Source organism: Taudactylus pleione, unplaced genomic scaffold, assembly GCF_031769625.1.
Source record: "Taudactylus pleione unplaced genomic scaffold, aTauple2 ptg000092l, whole genome shotgun sequence".
NCBI classification, from domain to species: Eukaryota; Metazoa; Chordata; class Amphibia; order Anura; family Myobatrachidae; genus Taudactylus; species Taudactylus pleione.
The window spans coordinates 7,795,438-7,815,837 of record NW_028284494.1 but is presented as its reverse complement, the minus strand read 5'-3'; the positions used below and the strand labels follow the sequence as shown (position 1 = coordinate 7,815,837).

At 45.3% G+C, this 20,400-nt stretch overlaps 1 protein-coding gene across 1 annotated transcript; it reads left to right on the top strand.

Moving 5' to 3' along the window:
• Positions 1 to 208: 208 nt before the first annotated feature.
• On the top strand, positions 209 to 20,033 carry LOC148527158 (granzyme A-like). Its single transcript, XM_088469421.1, has 5 exons — positions 209 to 275; positions 1,290 to 1,434; positions 6,584 to 6,728; positions 15,279 to 15,545; positions 19,881 to 20,033. Exons 1-5 carry the CDS (start codon positions 221 to 223, stop codon positions 20,031 to 20,033), a joined length of 765 nt encoding a protein of 254 aa, XP_088325547.1. The 5' UTR covers positions 209 to 220.
• Positions 20,034 to 20,400: the final 367 nt, after the last annotated feature.

Below are 20,400 nucleotides of genomic sequence, written 5' to 3'. Positions count from 1 at the left end.
TCAAAAATGTATATTCTCCATTTGATTAAGTCTGTAAAGCATAACTGTAACACAGCAGATGTTCCCATCATGTGATCATACAGTCAGAGTGAAGAAAACATAAAAGTACCCTATTAATCTATAGCATTACACCAAAACCACATCTCAACAAGCCCTTTATTATAGCAAGTATACCACTACGCCATTCAGATCAGTTACAAGGGGCAGGCAACTGAGCAACATGAGCCTACTAAGGATTCCATTACTTGTAGCAATAATGTTGCAGATCCAAAATTGTAAGTATCTCTATTACATCTATTGCTTCGGACATACTAGTGACATTAGTCATTGATTATATACATAATATACACTTAAAATCTGAAATACTATCTCAACAAATGATGTTGGTGCTCTGTTGAGTAGAATGTTATCCTCAGTGTATTTTGTGTTTCCTGAAATTACAAGAACTCAATTTAATCACTGAAAATAACAATGGTTCCAACTTCATTTTATGAAGCTATTAGTATTAGTATTAGTAGTAGTATTAGTAGTAGTATTAGTATAGTAATAGAATTGCTATTACTTCTACTACTATTATACTTTTTATATCACCAGCATATTCAAGAATGTGTAAGAAAAGGAGGGATATATTGATCTAAAATAACAAGGAATACTGGGCCTGATTCAGAGCCGGACGCTCTTTGAGAGCGCTTGTTCTGAATCAGGACGTCCACTTTTTTTTTTTAAAGTCGGCCACCCACAGCTTTTGCGAGCGGCCAGGTTATGGTCGCGATGGGGTCTCACCCGTCGCAAGCCCCAGAGAGCTTCCTGCTCTAACAGAGCAGAAAGCTCTCCACTGACATCACTAGTGATGTCAGTGGTGCCTCCCACAAATGGCAGGCATTCCTTCGGTAACGCCTCCATTTGTGTGGCCACCCTCCCTCCCCGCCTACAAAACGGGTCGAGCGGTTGATCAACATCGACAGCCGCCCCGTTTGTAGTGAACCCCGGAGCGAGAGAATTTCTCTTTCGCTCCGGGGCTTGCGCATGCGTGACGTGAGCAGTACCCTACTATCGACCCACGTGCGAGCGCTATGCGCTCATGAGCGGGTCTGAATCAGGCACACTGTACATTATATAAAGAAATAGAAGAAAGAGGGTTTTATTCACTTTACTATGCTTTCTAAATTCGTCAAAAGTCTCCCAGACACATTTACTGAATTGCTATATTGAAAACACATTATAAGCATTGAACAGGGTTACAATCCTCATTTTCATATTGATTTACAACAGAAATATGTGATTTCCAGGTGATACTGCAGAAATTATAGGAGGGAAGGAAGTGGTTCCTCACTCCAGGCCGTACATGGCTCTAGTGAGAACAGCTGGAAAAGCATTTTGTGGAGGAACACTGATCAAACCCAACTGGGTATTAACATCAGCTGATTGTATAGTGTGAGTAACATCCCAATTATTATACTGTATATGTATGATCTGGATTCACTTACAATGGTCAACACATGTATATGTCTCTGAGAGTTTGATGGAGAGAGAGAGAGATCAGTGTCTATTTTGGAAATGTATGTCTCTCGTCGTATATGGGTTGGGCCTATAATATGGCCTGATGCCGTTTGCAAGATACGAGTTTGCATAGTGTACAGTATACTGCATGAAATGGGTGTAAGCATTTGCGTCTATGCAGGCTTGCATGATAAAAGAGGAGCACTAATGTAGTTTTGGTATAGTAAGGAAGTGTGTATGCAAAATCGGCTCATGAAGACCTGTAGAACCATACATACTGTATACATGTTAGTAGGAATTTGCACCAGCTACAGTACAGGCACAAATACACTGTGATGATGATAACTTGTCTTAAATCAAACGCATATGCTGCCAATGTAAGGGCTAATGCATCTCATGTGTACGGCTCTTCTCACAGGCAGACGTATATTATTTTTCCATGCTTTTTTTAAGAATACTTTTTTATGTCCATTTTGCCAACAACTCTGCATTAGAGGTGCCAAGAGGGTGAGGCGCGGTACAAAATAGGCAGGTCTATCTGTGAGCCTGGCAGTGCAAGAGGAGTATCCAACCCCACCATGGCATGGCCACACCGTGCCCGTTTCTGTACAATGGGCAGTTTCTGCACAAAGCCCCTACCAGGTGTAGCCACACACCCCTCACTTGAAGTGTAGACAGCTCAGCATATGTTTGAAAATGTGCTCTTTTCTAGAAAGATAGCAAAGCAGGAGTCTCAGAAGGGTGACCAGCCCCCCCCCCCCCCATCCCCTTAGCATCTGCATCCCATCAATGCCGGACTGCCAACCATCGGGGCTTGCGACAAGACCCTTGTGGTAGGGTCTCGTCTACCGCAAGCCCCAGTGAGCTTCCGGCTCTAATAGATCCAGAAGTTCACTACTGATATCACTCATGATGGGAACGCCTCCGTTTGGCCAGCCACCCTCCCCCCGACCCGCCTACAAAACAGGGTGAGCTGTCGATCAACATTTTGTTTGTAGAGAGCCTTGGAGCGAGAGACTTTCTCTCTCGCTCCAGGGCTTGCGCACACGTAGTGTGCATGCGGCATGTTCGCACTGCCTGCCAATCGACCCGCTTGCGAGCGCATAGTACAGTACATTTCTTTAAACAATGTTTTAAAAAAAAACCTGCCACAGCCACTCAATAAATGCCACCCTGGCCCTAGCCCATCCAGCTCCTGGTGGTTTAAACGTACAGATTCTTCATGTGACTGGCAGGGCTGCATATACTGTATGTCATAAACAAATATCCAACTCTGTGATGTCCTAAGGCTGCTGGCGGCTAATATATAGACTTATACAGAATAAAGGTAATCCTACAGCAAATGACTCATTTTTTGTATTCAGTAATCCAAAAAATATTAACCATTAATGAGCTGGAATATGCTGAGATATGAGGTGTACAGTGTGTGGACAGCAGTTACAGGAACTGTGATAATGTTCCCCATTTGTACATCTAAAAAAAAATGGTGAAAATGTGATGAGCTGATATGAAACATCCTGAGTTAGAAGTGAGACTTTTCCTGTTACAGGTGTGAAAACACAAGATCAGATACCAACAGTCAACCAAAAATAACACTTTTCTCTCAAAGCTCTTTAAAGAAAAATTAGCTGATGACCTTTTTACAATTATTCAGATGTATAAGCATATTGGCGTCTATGTACTTAGGCAAATATGGGGAAAAGACTGGTAGATTTTCCACTCTTACCTCCATACTTCCCTTGGGATGTAGTTAATACCGACAAGGAAATCCCGACAAGGGACTTAAGATAGGCGTCGAAATACCGACGCCTATCTTAATCCCGACACCGGAACGCCAGCCCGAATGAGGCAAGTCCGGGGCGCCCTTAGCGTTCGCCGTGGGGGGAGGGTTAGGTTTAGGGAGCGTAACGGGGTTAGGGTTAGGTTTGGGGGTTTGGGGGGGGGTAGGGTTAGACACCCCTAAGGGGGAGGGTTAGGATCAGGCATCCCTGGGGGGAGGTTAGGGCTAGGCCCCCCCCCCGGGATGGTTAGGTTTCAGGTGCGGCAATACTGTTGGCTCTCATGATGATAGTGAGGTGTCCCCACATTACAGCAATGTTAGGATGAGAGGTGAATGTCCTCTGTAATAGTTTCCTCAGTGAGGATAAATTCCCTGCTGGTCCGGGCTGCAATGAAATTGGACTTTTGGCTCCAGCACTTTCGGTTTCCTCAGATCTTAAGTCCCCAGAACATATGTTGGAATTATATTCAGTTATTATAACTAATGGATTCAGTGACGGTATATCATCTGGAAAAGCTTAGTACCACTGCTCTGGTGATCACCATGGAGCATGTTTTGCCTTAGACTTACATATCTAGGTTATATGTAGTATCTAACTTGGTCATTGATATCTGATTATCACTATGGGCCTGATTCAGCAAGGAACGCAGTTGCAAAGACTCACGCAATCGGTCAAATGTTGTGTTCTGCGGATACATCGCAGTGCGCTTGCGCGAACTAACAATTGCAAACAAAATTGCGATTGCAGACCCAGAGCAGTGATTGACAGTAAGTGCCGTTTGCGGGTGGTGACGGGTGGGGGGGGGGTCGGTTGAACACCGTTGCAGGGGCGTGCATAAATTAAGCAGCCATTGCACTGATAGCGTGCGTGGATATTAGCAATTTCTGAATAAGGCCAGGGCTTGTGCAAGGGGATGTAGTTATGAGACCGGTTGCCGCATGGCGGCCGGTCTCGATCCCGACACTACAATCCCTGCAGGGGATTTAATATAGGCATCAAAATGCCAACGTCTATGTTAATCCTGACGCCAGGACCCCGACAGGACGCCGGACCAATCGTAGCGAATCAGGTCCAATGTAACAAATTTAAATTTTTTTGTTTGTCCTTGCGTTTGAAGTGTAACTTCCTAAGTGCCTTTGGCCCAAGAGTATAGAAAATGACAATTATTTCCCACAAACTATGCTTTCGAGACCTGGTCAGAGATATTTTGAAATGTTCTTATTTCAACATGGTGGGATTCATAATGGGTCTCCAAGGCGGTTTTACCACATTTACCAGTTTCCTTTGCCTTTGGGACAGCAGGGACACCAAGGGCAACTACAACAGAGAACACTGGCCACTGTGGACCGAGTTCTGTGTGGGGACGAATAACGTCAAGTGGGAGCCATTTATGGATTCCAGGAAGGTGCTGATGCCGCCACTACACATTGAGTTGAGCCTCATGAAACAATTTGTTAGAGCTCTAGATAAAGATTTAGCAGCCTTCAAGTACTTCTTCTTTAAGCTATCTGAGGCAAAGGTCAAAGCCAGTATTTTTGTGGGACCACAGATAAAGAAGATCCTGCAGTTCGCTCAGAAGGAGCTTGGACCAGCTTTATCGCGGTGGCTCGCAGCTTCCTGGGCAACCACAAGGCTGAAAACTATTCAGAGTTGGTTGAGACTTTGTTGAGGAACTTCGGCACAATGAGGTCCCTCAAAGTCCATATTCTTGATGCTCATCTTGAGAAATTCAAGCAGAACATGGGAGCGTACTCAGAGGAGCAAGGCGAGTGCTTTCTGGAGTTTGAACGCTGCTACCAAGGACAGTATAACAAGAACATGATGGGAGACTACATCTGGCGGCTGATTAGTGAACATGATATACTGTATAATCGTAAATCTCGAAAAGCTACTCACTTCTAATTCTGGTCATGTTTGTACAACTTTATATACTGTATGTTAATTTTCATACATCTGCGAAATCACACGCAGCTCCCCCAATTGGAACGGGGATGGCGACTTGGACCATTCTACAATACGTGGTGCCCGTTTTGTAGGCGACGGCTGCCTGCACTTGTACAAGGAGCTTGTCGCTTTGTGGGATAAGCTGCAGATGTGGTGCACAGGCACAGATGCCAAGGATCTTTTGCTTCTTTGTTGTTGTGCAGTGCTTTATGGGCATGTGTACCTGGAGTCAGTCCTGGGTGAAGGGGTCATGGCCTAATCGTGGGTGGCGTGGCCACGCCCGCTTAAGAAAAAAAAACAGAAAAAATATAGTTGCAGGACTGCCTGCTGGGGAGGGGGGGCGCTGTGAGCCCCTCAGCCCAGCATAAATCTAGGGGGGCGCGATCAGTATAATCGCTCTCCCCACTGGCAGAGGAGACTGACGCTGCTGCTGCAGCAGCAAGCAGTCTACCTTTGCATCCCAGCACACAGCACACAGCCCCCGAAAGGCCCCTCCAGCAAGCCCGTGGCAAGGTAATTAGTGCCCGCTCCCCCCCCCTCTCGGCGCCCCTGTGTTCACGTTCACTAATCAGCCCCCAGATGTAGTCTCCCATCATGTTCATGTTATACTGTCCTTGGTAGCAGCGTTCAAACTCCAGTATGTCCTGGAGAAAGCACTCGTCTTACTCCTCTGAGTACGCTCCCATGTTCTGCTTGAATTTCTCAAGATGAGCATCTAGAATATGGACTTTGAGGGACCTCATTGTGCCGAAGTTCCTCAACAAAGTCTCAACTAACTCTGAATAGTTTTCAGCCTTGTGGTTGCCCAGGAAGCTGCGAGCCACCGCGATAAAGCTGGTCCAAGCTCCTTCTGAGCGAACATCTTTGGGAATTCCTTGCACTGCAGGATCTTCTTGAGTACCCATGTTGAAGTCCTGACTATAGGGAGGTGCTTCAGCTGTGCTGGTATATTTCCTATATGCAGGTATTTGAATAGACAGTTACTATGTCTGATGTACATTGCTGTAATGCTCATGTTGTTAGGTTTTGACATCTACGCTGCAAAACATGGAACTTTGCATGTAAGGTACATATCTCATTATAAATAAATGTATTATGCAGTTTATTACAGTATGCTTTTGGGAAATTTTCATTCTTTATATTACTTTGGAAAATGAATATTGCATTTGCCAGTGCTTTGCATATGCTCTAACCTCATGTTCATTTAACTGTTTTGTACTATTTTAAAGTATTCACTTTGCAGCGCTAAGGCACCCAATGCTAACGTGGCTAACTTGTTCCCTATGATGTCACTACAGGCCTGGAAAGGAAATGTCTGTGCATACTGTATATTAGACAGTTTTCTTTTGTGTTTGTAGGGATAAGACAACTACTGTTGACCTCGGTGTTCACTCTATAAAGAATACCAAAAACAGCCAAAGACAGCATTTCACAGTTATACAAGCAATTCCACATCCAAAATTTAATAAAGAAAAACACATTAATAATCTCCTGCTTTTAAAGGTAAATTCCCAATTTATTATCTATTACATGGAATCATGTGTGCCTTTATAGAGCATATTTGGTTGTTTTTGTTTCATTTTCCAAGAAGATGTACATCAATTAATATTGTATGTTTGTTTATAGTGTACCAAAATGTGCCAAGTGCCGGACAGTAGAGAAAACAGGGTGTACATAAAGCATGACACAAGGGGAGTGTTAGGATCCAGTGCTTAGGGCAATATACAAGTGTATCAGGAGCAACTTCAACTGCAGACATCCAGTCTCTTAGTAATATAACAATGATAAACAGTTGTTGAAGCTCTAGCACCTTGGTGTGTCTACTTATGGTATCAGATGTTGTTCAGGAGGATTGCATATATGTGTATGGTGTGTGTTTATTGATGATGCAGACATAGGAAGTGTAAATGAAATACTCTTTATTAATGAGTGTCACAGTGTTTTGGTGTAGTTGTGAGGACCCCCTACATGGCCCAATGATGGTATGGGACCTGCTGGGGATACTTGGATGTTCCTCCAGGGAGAACCTTAATCATATAATCCAGACTTCTGTGTCTTTGCTATACATCCCTGATTATTAGCTACTTGGTAGCTTGAATTAACCAAACTAGCCACTAAGGGCTGTGTGCAGGGGTGTGGGTGCGGGTCCCATACACAACTCTGCACTTAGGTAAAATCCACTTGCTTCCCAGTCATCCGGGGAGTTAAGTGGATTTCCTCCATACCACAGTCAGACTGTAATGTGGGACTGTATCATACTTGCCTACCCTCCAGGAACGGTCGGGAGGCTTCCAAAAATCAGGTGGCGCTCCAGGCCTACCAGAAAAGTGGGCAAGTCTCCCGGCTGGCCGCCACCTGCCCGCATACCCCTGAACCCCCTGCACCCCCACATACACACACCCGAAGCGCAGGGGGGCAATGATGTGATTCGTGCTGAATCATGTTTTCGTAGCCCCGCCCCCTGCTTCACAATGCCGCCAATCTCTGCATTTTGCAGTGGTGAAAGGGCCACGATGACATGATCGTGTGGTCATGCTCCACCCTCACTGCCGGGTAATGGCATATGGTCACGCCCCCATATGCCACATCACGCCCCCCGCTGTGGCGACCTGGTTACCCGATCCAGGAAGGGGCAGCCAGAATGTCGGCAAGTGTGGTCTGTATGCGTTGATCTGTGCTGTACCGAAAACACACTAAAGGAGGAAACCTGACATAAGTTACAACATGCAGAGGATAGAGAGCACTGGGGGCCTAAATCAGCAAGGAACGCAAGGGAGAGAACGCACGCTTTTGGATGATTTTTTGCACTGCGCATGCATATGCAGTGCACTGTGCGTGTGCAAACTAGCCAGTGCAAAAGGGTTATGGTACACAGACTACACGCTGTGTATTTGCAGACCCTTTTTAAATTGATTGACAGGAAGTGCCGTTTGTGGGTGGTGACAGGGGGGTGGTCAAGGGAACGCAGGCGTTATAACGCCGTTATAGGGGTATGCATAATTAAGGCAGTGCTGTGACATATGCAGCCATACAGTAAGGTGTACACAGGAAGCGGCCAAAATCCTGCATCAGGTGAGGTCAACCACTATTATGCTAATGTCTCCAATGGTTCTCGATGTTACCGATGTTTATGCTATCTTGCATGCTGATCAGGCTGTGAGTAAAGGGAGATGGGCAGCTTAGTATGGGGCTGGGCGTCTGCATCTTGTGCTGCGGTCTCCGTGCGTATGCATTGATAAGCATATTCTCGCAGCCGATGGGTGCGTGCGTCTGCTAACGTGCGTTCAGGCCCTGTGACTCTCATAAGGAGTATTTCATTTACACCTGTTACATCTCCATCATCAATAAACACACGTCATACACATATATGCAATCAAACATTAAACAATATCTTAGACAAACAAAAAAACAAATAGACACACAAAGGTGCTGCTAATACTAATACTGCTAATACTAATACTGCTAATACTAATGCTGCTAATACTAGTGCTGCTAATACTAATGCTGCTAATACTAGTGCTGCTAATACTAGTGCTGCTAATACTAATACTGGTAATACTAATGCTGCTAATACTAATACTGCTAATACTAATGCTGCTAATACTAATACTGCTAATACTAATACTGCTAATGCTAATACTAATACTGCTAATACTAATGCTGCTAATACTAGTGCTGCTAATACTAATACTGCTAATACTAATACTGCTAATACTAGTGCTGCTAATACTAGTGCTGCTAATACTAATGCTGCTAATACTAATACTGCTAATACTAATACTGCTAATACTAATACTGCTAATACTAATGCTGCTAATACTAATACTGCTAATACTAATGCTGCTAATACTAATGCTGCTAATACTAGTGCTGCTAATACTAATGCTGCTAATACTAATACTGCTAATACTAATGCTGCTAATACTAATACTGCTAATGCTAATGCTGCTAATGCTAATGCTGCTAATACTAATACTAATACTGCTAATACTAATGCTGCTAATACTAATGCTGCTAATACTAATACTGCTAATACTAATACTAATGCTGCAAATACTAATACTGCTAATACTAATACTGCTAATATTAATGCTGCTAATACTAATACTGCTAATACTAATGCTGCTAATACTAATACTGCTAATACTGAATTTAAAATCCACTAAATAGATTTTGAAAGAAAGTAAGAAGCCAATAAGTCTTTATAATCATATTTTCAGTTTATTACTAAAGGATACAATAAACTGTAAGTTACCTCTCTGGTTCTAACTTCTTATATTAATATGAGAGTTTCACTGCTCTGATGTACAAAAGTCATGCTACAGTATGGACTGGCAGTAAGAGTAATAGTGGGGCCTATTCATCATACGTTAAATGGCCCAGTAACCATGCGGAAACACTAGTTTCCACATATTTAAGTTACCGGGCCATTCATCATCAGGGGTCTGAGAAGGACCACCTCATATTCAGCAAAACCTGAAAACTGAAAGTTTTCGACTTTCCCTGCGAGAACATGCGCCAACGTCAGATGGCGCTTGTTCTTGTAGCCACGCTCCAAGCGGATCCCTCCGCCACCTCCTCAATGACACTTCGGCGGCTTTGCGCATGCCTCCTCTCTGACTTTCCGCCATCTGCTCACTGACTCTACGGCGGCTTTGCGCATGCCTCCTCTCTGACTTTCCGCCACCTGCTCACTGACTCTACGGCGGCTTTGCGCATGCCTCCTCTCTGACTTTCCGCCACCTGCTCACTGACTCTCCGGCGGCTTTGCGCATGCGTGACCACAGAAGGCGGTCATGGTGAAATGAAAGTAACGCAGCTACTTCTCTAACTGCGTAACTAATCACAGGGACAGCAGCTTTCCTTAGCAGCTATCCTATCCCCGTACCAGAGTGTATGCTGGGGGGCAGTAAGGAGGATACTAAAGTACCTCAGGCCCCTGATGATGAATAGGTCCCAGGAGTTACACTTGGGGGTATACAGTATTACCTAAGAATTATGTCTTGCTGAGATTTCATTTCCGTGCGAGTTTTCCCTGATTTTGCAACTTGGAGATTTACTTAAAGCAAACACGAGAGCAAAAATACAATTCCGCACTGAAGTACTGTAGATGACAAAACACGCAAATAGAAGTCAATAGAACATGGAACCACACATGAGTACTTTTCATAGACAGAAATACAACTCATGTATTTACATGAATCATGTTAAAAACTAGGGGTGTGCACCGGCCACTTTTCGTGTTTTGTGTTTTGGTTTTGGATCTGGATCTTTCTTCGTGTTTTGGATCTGGATTGGTTTTGCCAAAACCACCCTTCCGTGTTTTGGGTTCTGGGTTTTGTGTTTTGGATCTGTATTTTTTTGAAAAAAAGCATAAAAACAGCTAAAATCACAGAATTTGTAGGTTTTTCTGCTCCTATGCTATTATTAACCTCAATAACCTTAATTTCCACTCATTTCCAGTCTATTCGGAATACCTCACACCTCACAATAGTGTTTTTATGTCCAAAAGGTTGCACCGAGGTAGCTGGATGACTATGCTAAGCGACACGAGTGGGCGGCACAAACACGTGACCCATCTAGGCGTGAAACTGCAGTGGCAGACAGGATGGCATTGAAAAACTAGGCCCCAAACTGTACATAATGCAAAGAAAAAAAAGAGGTGCAAGATGGAACTGTCCTTGGGCCCTCCCACCCACCCTTATGTTGTATAAACAGGACATGCACACTTTAACAAACCAATCATTTCAGCGCCAGGGTCTGCCACACAACTGTGGCTGAAATGATTGGTTCGTTTGGGCCCCCACAAAACAAGCTGGCAATTAATCTGTCCCTGCACAAACTGGCTCTACGGAGGCAAGAAGTCGTCCTCATCCTCCTCATCCACAGATTCCTCACCCTCTTCAGTGTTATGTACATCCTCATCCTCACAGAGTATTAATTCGTCCCTGCTGGAACCACAGGTCCCTCTGTACGTTCTGGAGGCTGGTCTCCCTGGAAGAGTTGATCATTCATTTTATGAACATCATCTTCTCCACATTTTGTGGAAGCAACCTCCTACGCCTTTCGCTAACAAGGTTCCCGGCTGCACTAAACACTCTTTCGGAGTACACACTGGAGGGGGGGCAACTCAGGTAAAATAGAGCCAGTTTGTACAGGGACCTCCAAATTGCTTCTTTTTCCTGCCAGTACAGGTACGGACTGTCTGACATGCCTACTTGGATGCTGTCACCGATGTAATCCTTTAACAGACAGACGCACGCTTGTCGCTGCTGCTTTGAGGATTCAAGTGCGGCTACAGCCCACACAATTCACAAAGACAGAAAAAAAAAAAGAATATTTTTATTGTTTGTGGAGCACACTTTGAGGGTTACACCACCCTCTAACAGACAGACGCACGCTTGTCGCTGCTGCTTTGAGGATGCAAGTGCGGCTACAGCCCACACAATTCACAAAGACAGAAAAAAGAAGAAGAATATTTTTATTCTTTGTGTAGCACACTTTGAGGGTGTCACCACCCTTTAACAGACAGACGCATGCTTGTCGCTGCTGCTTTGAGGATGCAAGTGCGGCTACATCGCACACAAGTCACAAACACATTAAAAAAATAGTTTTTTATTTTTTGGAGCACTTCGTGAGTTACACCACCCTTTAACAGACAGACGCACGCTTGTCGCTGCTGCTTTAAGGATGCAGGTGCGGCTACAGCCCACACAATTCACAAAGACAGAAAAAAGAAGAAGAATATTTTTATTGTTTGTGTAGCACACTTTGAGGGTGTCACCACCCTTTAACAGACAGACGCACGCTTGTCGCTGCTGCTTTGAGGATGCAAGTGTGGCTACATCGCACACAAGTCACAAACACATTAAAAAAAAAATTTGATTTTTTTGGAGCACTTTGAGAGTTACAACACCCTTTAACAGACAGACGCACGCTTGTCGCTGCTGCTTTGAGGATGCAAGTGCGGCTACAGCCCACACAATTCACAAAGACAGAAAAAAAAAGAACAATATTTTAATTGTTTGTGTAGCACACTTTGAGGGTGTCACCACCCTTTAACAGACAGACGCACGCTTGTCGCTGCTGCTTTAAGGATGCAGGTGCGGCTACAGCCCACACATTTCACAAAGACAGAAAAAAAAAGAACAATATTTTAATTGTTTGTGTAGCACACTTTGAGGGTGTCACCACCCTTTAACAGACAGACGCACGCTTGTCGCTGCTGCTTTGAGGATGCAGGTGGAATCTAGACGGGATTTGGAACCGAGGACACACTACCTCCATCAATTGTCTAAATCCCACTGCACTAATGTCGGATACCGGACGCACGTCTAACACCAACATAGCAGTCAAGGCCTCAGTTATACGTTTTGCTTCAGGATGACTGCTGTCGTACTTCATCCTCATCGCTAGGGACTGTTGGAGGGTCAATTGTTTAGTAAAAGTAGTGATGTTCCTACTTCCTCTCTGGGATGATGAACAACTCCCAGCAGCAGCAACAGCACTAGTAGGAAGTGGTTCTTGATCTTTCCCTATTTTATTTTTATCAGAGAAAGTTTGGTCCTCCATTTATGTTATATTGATATATATACGTGCGGCTAAAGCGCACACAAACACAGAAAATATTTTTTTATTTTTGCTGGAGAGTAGTGCACTTTGTGGGTTACACCACCCTTTAAGAAATGAGCCAGCCGGCTCTTTACTTATGGGACACAGGCGCACGCTTGGCGCTGCTCCTTTGTTGATGCACGTGCAGCCACAGTGCACACAAGTCACAAACACAGAAAATATATTTTTTTTTGGTTTGGAGTGTACTTTGGGGGTTACAGAACCCTTTAATGGTCAAGCCAGCCGGCCCTTTACTTATGACACAGGCGCACGCTTGGCACTACTTTGTTGATGCACGTGCGGCTACTGCGCACACAATTCACAAACACAGAAAATAATTTTTTTTTTGGTTTGGACTGGAGTGTACTTTCGGGGGTTACAGCACCCTTTAACGGTCAAGCCAGCCGGCCCTTTACTTATGACACAGGCGCACACTTGGCACTACTTTGTTGATGCACGTGCGGCTACTGCGCACACAATTCACAAACACAGAAAATAATTTTTTTTCGGTTTGGACTGGAGTGTACTTTGGGGGTTACAGCACCCTTTAACGGTCAAGCCAGCCGGCCCTTTACTTATGACACAGGCGCACGCTTGGCACTACTTTGTTGATGCACGTGCGGCTACTGCGCACACAATTCACAAACACAGAAAATAATTTTTTTTTTGGTTTGGACTGGAGTGTACTTTCGGGGGTTACAGCACCCTTTAACGGTCAAGCCAGCCGGCCCTTTACTTATGACACAGGCGCACGCTTGGCACTACTTTGTTGATGCACGTGCGGCTACTGCGCACACAATTCACAAACACAGAAAATAATTTTTTTTTTGGTTTGGACTGGAGTGTACTTTCGGGGGTTACAGCACCCTTAACGGTCAAGCCAGCCGGCCCTTTACTTATGACACAGGCGCACGCTTGGCACTACTTTGTTGATGCACGTGCGGCTACTGCGCACACAATTCACAAACACAGAAAATAATTTTTTTTTTGGTTTGGACTGGAGTGTACTTTCGGGGGTTACAGCACCCTTAACGGTCAAGCCAGCCGGCCCTTTACTTATGACACAGGCGCACGCTTGGCACTACTTTGTTGATGCACGTGCGGCTACTGCGCACACAATTCACAAACACAGAAAATAATTTTTTTTTGGTTTGGACTGGAGTGTACTTTCGGCGGTTACAGCACCCTTTAACGGTCAAGCCAGCCGGCCTTTACTTATGACACAGGCGCACGCTTGGCACTACTATGTTGATGCACGTGCGCTACTGCGCACACACTTCACAAACACAGAAAATATATTATTTTTTTAGCACTTGGGGGGAGCACCCCTGATGGACAGAGCACCCCCTGGACAACACTACAGCACCTCTTTAGGACTGGGACACTGCACAGGACTTTGGAGTGGACACAGCCCCTATGGAGAACTGACTGCACAACACAGTCCAGCCAGCCCCTATGGACTTTGAAGTAGTGGACACAGCCCCTATTAACAACAGCAGCACAGCACAACACAGCCAGCCCCTATGGACTTTGAAGTAGTGGACAACAGCAGCACTACACTACACTACACTACACAGCCCTAACTCCCACCCTCCCTCTTCACTGTCCACAGCCGAGTGAGAAAATGGCGCCGACGTGGGTACCTTATATAGGATCCAAAACCCGCGAGACTCGGAAGGCGGGATGATGACGTTTTGCCTCGATTTCAGATCCGAGTCAGGCGGGAAAAGTCGAGCCTGATTCGGATCGGACTCGGATCGGGGGGGCTCGGGGGGGTTCGGATTTCAGAAATCCGAATCCGCTCACCCCTATTAAAAACACAACAGAATTCGGAGCAGAATAGAAGAAATGAATAGAAGTGCCTGTGATCTGCGTGTTGTGCCGAGGTACTGCACAGATCAGTCTAATCGGTGCAGTGCTTCTGTGTGTAGTGTAAAGAAAGGGTTAAAGATTGGAATAAGAATCAGAGTGGTCCCCCACCCCACAAAAAAAAAAAGCCCTGGTCCTCTGAGCCCGTTCTGGAACAGGAAAATCGGGGGGGAACTGGTGCGATGTTCTCTCTGTTTTCCTATAACCAGAACTGGACTGAACCTGCCGAGGTGGTGTTGCCATTACAGGGAGACACAAAGTGTGGGGTCCCCCTGACAAAGCATTAAACAGCCCAAACTGCTCAGCCCAGGGCAATCCTCAGAAAGTGGTGACCCCAAATATAAAATGTCTAACATTAATAATAATAATTGTAAATATCATATTAATACATAATTAATAATAATTGTTCAACCATTTTGTAGGTAGCAATAGATGAATGAAAGGGCGGTCTATGAATGATGGTATATTTTCACACTATGTGCCATTAAATTCAAGCCACCAATATCACATGATTTGATAAGGCTTGTTGCGTTAGATTAAATACCTAATGTAAATTTGCTTTTCCTTTTAAAGCTGTCGGGTAAAGCGAACTTAACGAAATCTGTGAAAACTGTTCTGTTTCCTGAGAAATGTACTGATGCTAAGCCCGGCAGTGTCTGTGATATAATCGGATGGGGGAGGACTGATAACAAAAAACCTGGCACTACAGACAAGCTAATGGAGGCCAGAGTGACCGTCCTGGACAGGAAGGTATGTGCCGCACAGTGGAGGCCAACAGTGAGAATCACTAAGGACATGATGTGCACCAGCGGGAAAGAAGCAGCTAAGGGCTTTTGTAATGTGAGTATCAGATCAATACACTGTGAAATAAATGACCTTAGATCATCTGATGTCACTACCACCTTATCAATGAGAGAGAGAGGGAGAGAAACGGAAACAGAAAAAAACCAACTAGTGCAGTATGTTCCAGACGGAACCGGTATGATTAGCCGCCGGCTGAAATCCCGACAGCGGAAGGCCGGGTGGATCAGAATGCCGTCAGCGGTGGGTAAGTAGGCTAACCTAACCCTTCCCCCCTAACCCTAACCCTCCCTTGGTGGTGCCTAACCCTAACCTCCCTAGGGGGTGTCTAACACTAACCCCCCCGCAGTGGTGCCTAAACCTAACCCCCCCTCCCTGCACCCTAAATCTAACCCTCCCGTGGGGGTGCCTAAACCTAACCTCCCCACAGTGGTGCCTAACCCTAACCCCCCTTTCCCCTAGCCTAACCATAACCCTCCTGGGAGGTGCCTAACCCTAACCCGCCCCCCAGTGGTGCCTAAACCTAATCCCCCCGGGGTTACATACCGTTACATACCCATCCAGACAATCAGGATTCTGCTGCTTTGTGATGCCGGTGTCGGTACCCCCATTTACTGTCGGGATGTCGGTGTACCTCTACATGGAGAAAAAAAAAGTACCATAGTGTAGTATTAGAAACAAAGATTATTTATTTTTACAATGATATAAAATGCCCATACATGGATAAAACATTTAAAAAGCTTATTTGAGATTTGGTTGTAGATTCTCTGGCCAAGAAGGGTCTCCTACCAATCAATAATCCCACATAATTATCCCCAGAACAGTGTCACTAGGAGCAGCAGCCCCAGGGTACATTTTATTTCTCAAGCAGCTTAATACCATTCCAAAGGCAGAGGCGGATTGGGAAATTAAAGTGTTGTGAAAGTGGCCCTATGTGCACACGCCTGGGGTGCGTGCCCATAGAAGTGGGTGTGGCCTGGTGGCAATGGGTGTGGCCTAATGTGAAATGCCATGTCCGCAAGCCACGCTACCCATCTCCCCAGTGGCATTGTCCTGCATCTCCCCAGCACCATCCTTCTGCCCTAGCACAGATTAACCCCCTCCCCCACAGACATATCATCTCCCTTTAGCGGAAAATTTATCTCCCCCTAGTATAGCAGATCCCCCTCCCCCACAGACAGATCATCTCCCTTTAGCGCAAAATTATCTCCCCCTAGTATAGCAGATCCCCCTCCCCACAGACAGATCATATCCCCCTAGTTCAGCAAATCCCCCTTCCCCCTTAGACAGATCATCATGTCCCCTTAGCAAAAATTAGCTCCCTCTGACCTTACCCCACCACAGATCATCTCTAAAAAGTACAGAATAACCCCCCCTCAGATCATCAATAATCATTCCCCCCCAGTGCCCCCACCCCAGACATCCCCCCTGATACAGATGAGCGATATTTATAGCTCTCTCAGACCCCATCTTCCTATGATCAGCCCAGCCTCGACCTGTCATGTCACCTGACATGCAGTGCTGCTATTGTAGGTCTCCCAGACCCAGCCTCAAAGCAGCCAGCCCAGCCCCATTGTCATTGGCATCGTCCTTCTCCGGCCGGGGATGATCTCATGAATTTTAATTTTAATTAAACTCCCAGCCCAGGTTTTAGTGATCTGCTGACGCTCTGGTGGCTAGCCTACCACTTCTACCACCAGGTACTGACTGCAGCCAGCCCAATTGTCTCCTCTCCACTCTGCCCCCTCCCCTGGCTGTGAGATTAACTGCAGACTCAGAGCCTGTCAGGCTGTGAAATTAAACTCCACACTTTACAGCCTGGGGAGGGGAGAGTGGAGAGGAGACAATCGGGCTGACAGACTGCCGGTGTGGCCCCTGGCCCTGCAACTTACCCCACACTGCCACGCCAGCTGTCGCGGTCACCCACAGACCCGCGCCTGCTGGTGTGCTCTCTGCACACTTCCTAACCCCTCGATGGCACCACGGTGTGTGACACAGATGACATGCTGGGTAGGGCTTTAATAGCCTGGCTTCTTATCTCGCGAGTGATGTTCAGCCGAGGACAGGCACTGACAGGCAGCCTGGCTGCCTGAGTAACACTGTATTTTACATGAGCCGGGTGACACAAATAGGGGTGCGGTGCCACAATTGAAAAGCGTCCCCACAACCAACCGGTCGACCGGGATTTTGACTGCAAAATATAACGGCCAGTCCGCCCTTGTTCAAAGGTAATTGGAGCACAAATCTATTATCAGGAATCTGTTACCTGTCTGAAATATACTACAATATTGTTGTTTATTTTGGTTCCTTTGGTTTCTGTTTTATATAAAAAAAAATTTGTGGGGGGGATGTGAAGGGGTTTGAGGGTCATACACCTGACAAGAAGATACTTCAGAAATAAAACCATCCAAATTTACTCAGTCATGTAGAGAGGGGATGTAGTTATGAGGCCGCCGGTCTCAATCCCGACAGCGTAATCCCGGCAAGGGATTTAACATAGGCATCGAAATACCGATGCCTGTCTTAATCTCGATGCCGGAACGCCGAGGATGCCGGACCAATCGTCCTTTCTGCCTGGTAAGTATACACTTAGGGATTGGGGGGTTAGGTTTAGGGATCGCCGGGGGGATTTAGGGTTAGGCACCCCCCCAGGAAAGGTTAGGTTTAGGCTAGGGGACCGGGGGGTTAGGGTTAGGCACTAGAGGGGGTGGTTAGGGTTAGGCACCACCCCGGGAGGGTTAGGTTTAGGGTGCAGGGATGAGGGGTTAGGTTTAGGCAACCAATGGGGGGGAGGTTAGGGTTAGGCCCTAGGGGGGGGAGGGTAGGGTTAGGCACCCCTAAGGGAGGGTTAGGGGGGCAGAGGGGAGGTTTAGGGTACTTAAGTACTTTTAGGGTACTTAAGTACTTTAGGTACTTAAGGATTTTCACCCACCGGGCTGCCGCTGTCGGTATTTGTTCCAGCGGCTACCGGCATTATATACCGATGCCTGTAGAGAGCCATAATCCATAAAAGAAGCAGATACAGGATCAACACCAATAGTTCTGCATACATTACTGCAGAACTTACACAGCATTTTAAGTCCCTATAAATGTCCAGCCTGACGGCAAACAACCCCTGAGGGAAGTCTGCATACAGAATAAAATGTTTTGGGGCTTGATGGTGCCAGTCACAGCTAAATGTGTCATCATGGCCCTGCCCCCAGCTGCGCAATGGCACAAATAGCGGCACTGCATAGTGGGTGTGGGGGCGGGTCTGCAATTACACAGTTCATGCCACGCCCCGTGCACCATCAACTTATACCTCACCTCAGGGATCTCAATGGGGAGGGAGCATGTAAGAGTAGGTATGTGCTGACATAAAATCACTTACCTCTGTATTTCCCAATCTCTTGAGTACTCAGAACCCTACATTTTTAATCAAATCTCAAAATGAAATTAATTGAATGCAGCAGCTACTGTATATGGATTTGAAAGTCCAATTACTATTATTTCCTGAAATTAACAGATTGAATAGGCAGTGGTTATGGTGACTTCTTCTCATTAAGGCCCCTATTCATCATCAGGAGACGTTTGGTATAACGCAGCTATGGAAGTAGCTGCATTACTTTCCTGTCCCCCATTGCCGCATGTACACAAAGCCACCGGGGAGTCAGTGAGGAGTCGGCGGAGGGATCCCAGTTCGCATCCCCAGAACTTCTTCCCATAGGAAAAAGTGTGGTTACGAGAACAACCGCCATCTGAAGATGGCGCTTGTTCTCGCAAGCAAACTCCGAAAACTTTCAGTTTTCGGAGTTTGATGAATATTAGGTGGTCTTAGTCAGACCCCTGATGATGAATGGCGTGGTTAACGGGCCATTTTAGGTATGATGAATAGGCCCCATAGTGGCATATTTACCAGCATTGTGAATTTTGCCCTATTAAATAAAATTTCTTATGACCACATATCGTGGTAATACAAAATGATAAAAATATTACATTTATCCAATGTCTTTCGGCGAGATATGGGCTCCGATAAGATCCAATACTGGCAAAGAGTTAGAAGCAATATTTATTTCCAGGTACGGCTCCGGCAAGCCTAATGTGCATGAACAACTATCAGACTACACATGCGCTAGTAAGGGGTGATGGATGCCGATCCGGAAAATGCTTGATAAATTTCACAATTTTGCGATGAAAAATAAAGAGACCACAGAAGATATCTCCGGTATATATTGCAGCCCCCCCTATAGTACATTCTGGGGATGCTTCATTTTTGCTAATTATTTTGTTAAATATGCCCTTACAGAAATATGCAATTTGACAGACATGCCAAACTGTAAACATTGGTGGTTTATTCAAATATATTAGTGATTAATAAGAATTTGTTCATTCCAGGGTGATGTTGGTGGGCCGCTAATTTGTGGAGGATTCCAAAAAGGTATCATTTCTTTTGGATCAATACTGTGTGGAACTCCCAATGGAGCAGATGTCTACACGCGTCTCACTAAAGAATATGTGAAATGGATTAATAAACAAATAAAGAAATAACTACAGATACAATACTATTGTCTTATTGCTATGCTGTCTTTATTGTGTTTTGTACTTGGAACATAGGGAATGTGAAAATGTTCCGGATTTGATTTGTAAACTAATGTTGGTCATTTGGTGGCTCACATACTGAATACAATTCACATTATAACTGCTGATTTGCATGCTTCATATTTTATATATAACTTAGAAAGATATTCTACTAGCTGTTTATGGAACTGAATACATATATGACACAAATACATTATATAAAGGAGAAATGGTAAAGAGTAGAAATAAGTGAAACTTCCAAAACCATTGTGTGAATTAGTCGCCTCATTCCAAATTTGTTTGTGAATTTCCACTTTATCTCTCTCTAAGATTTGAT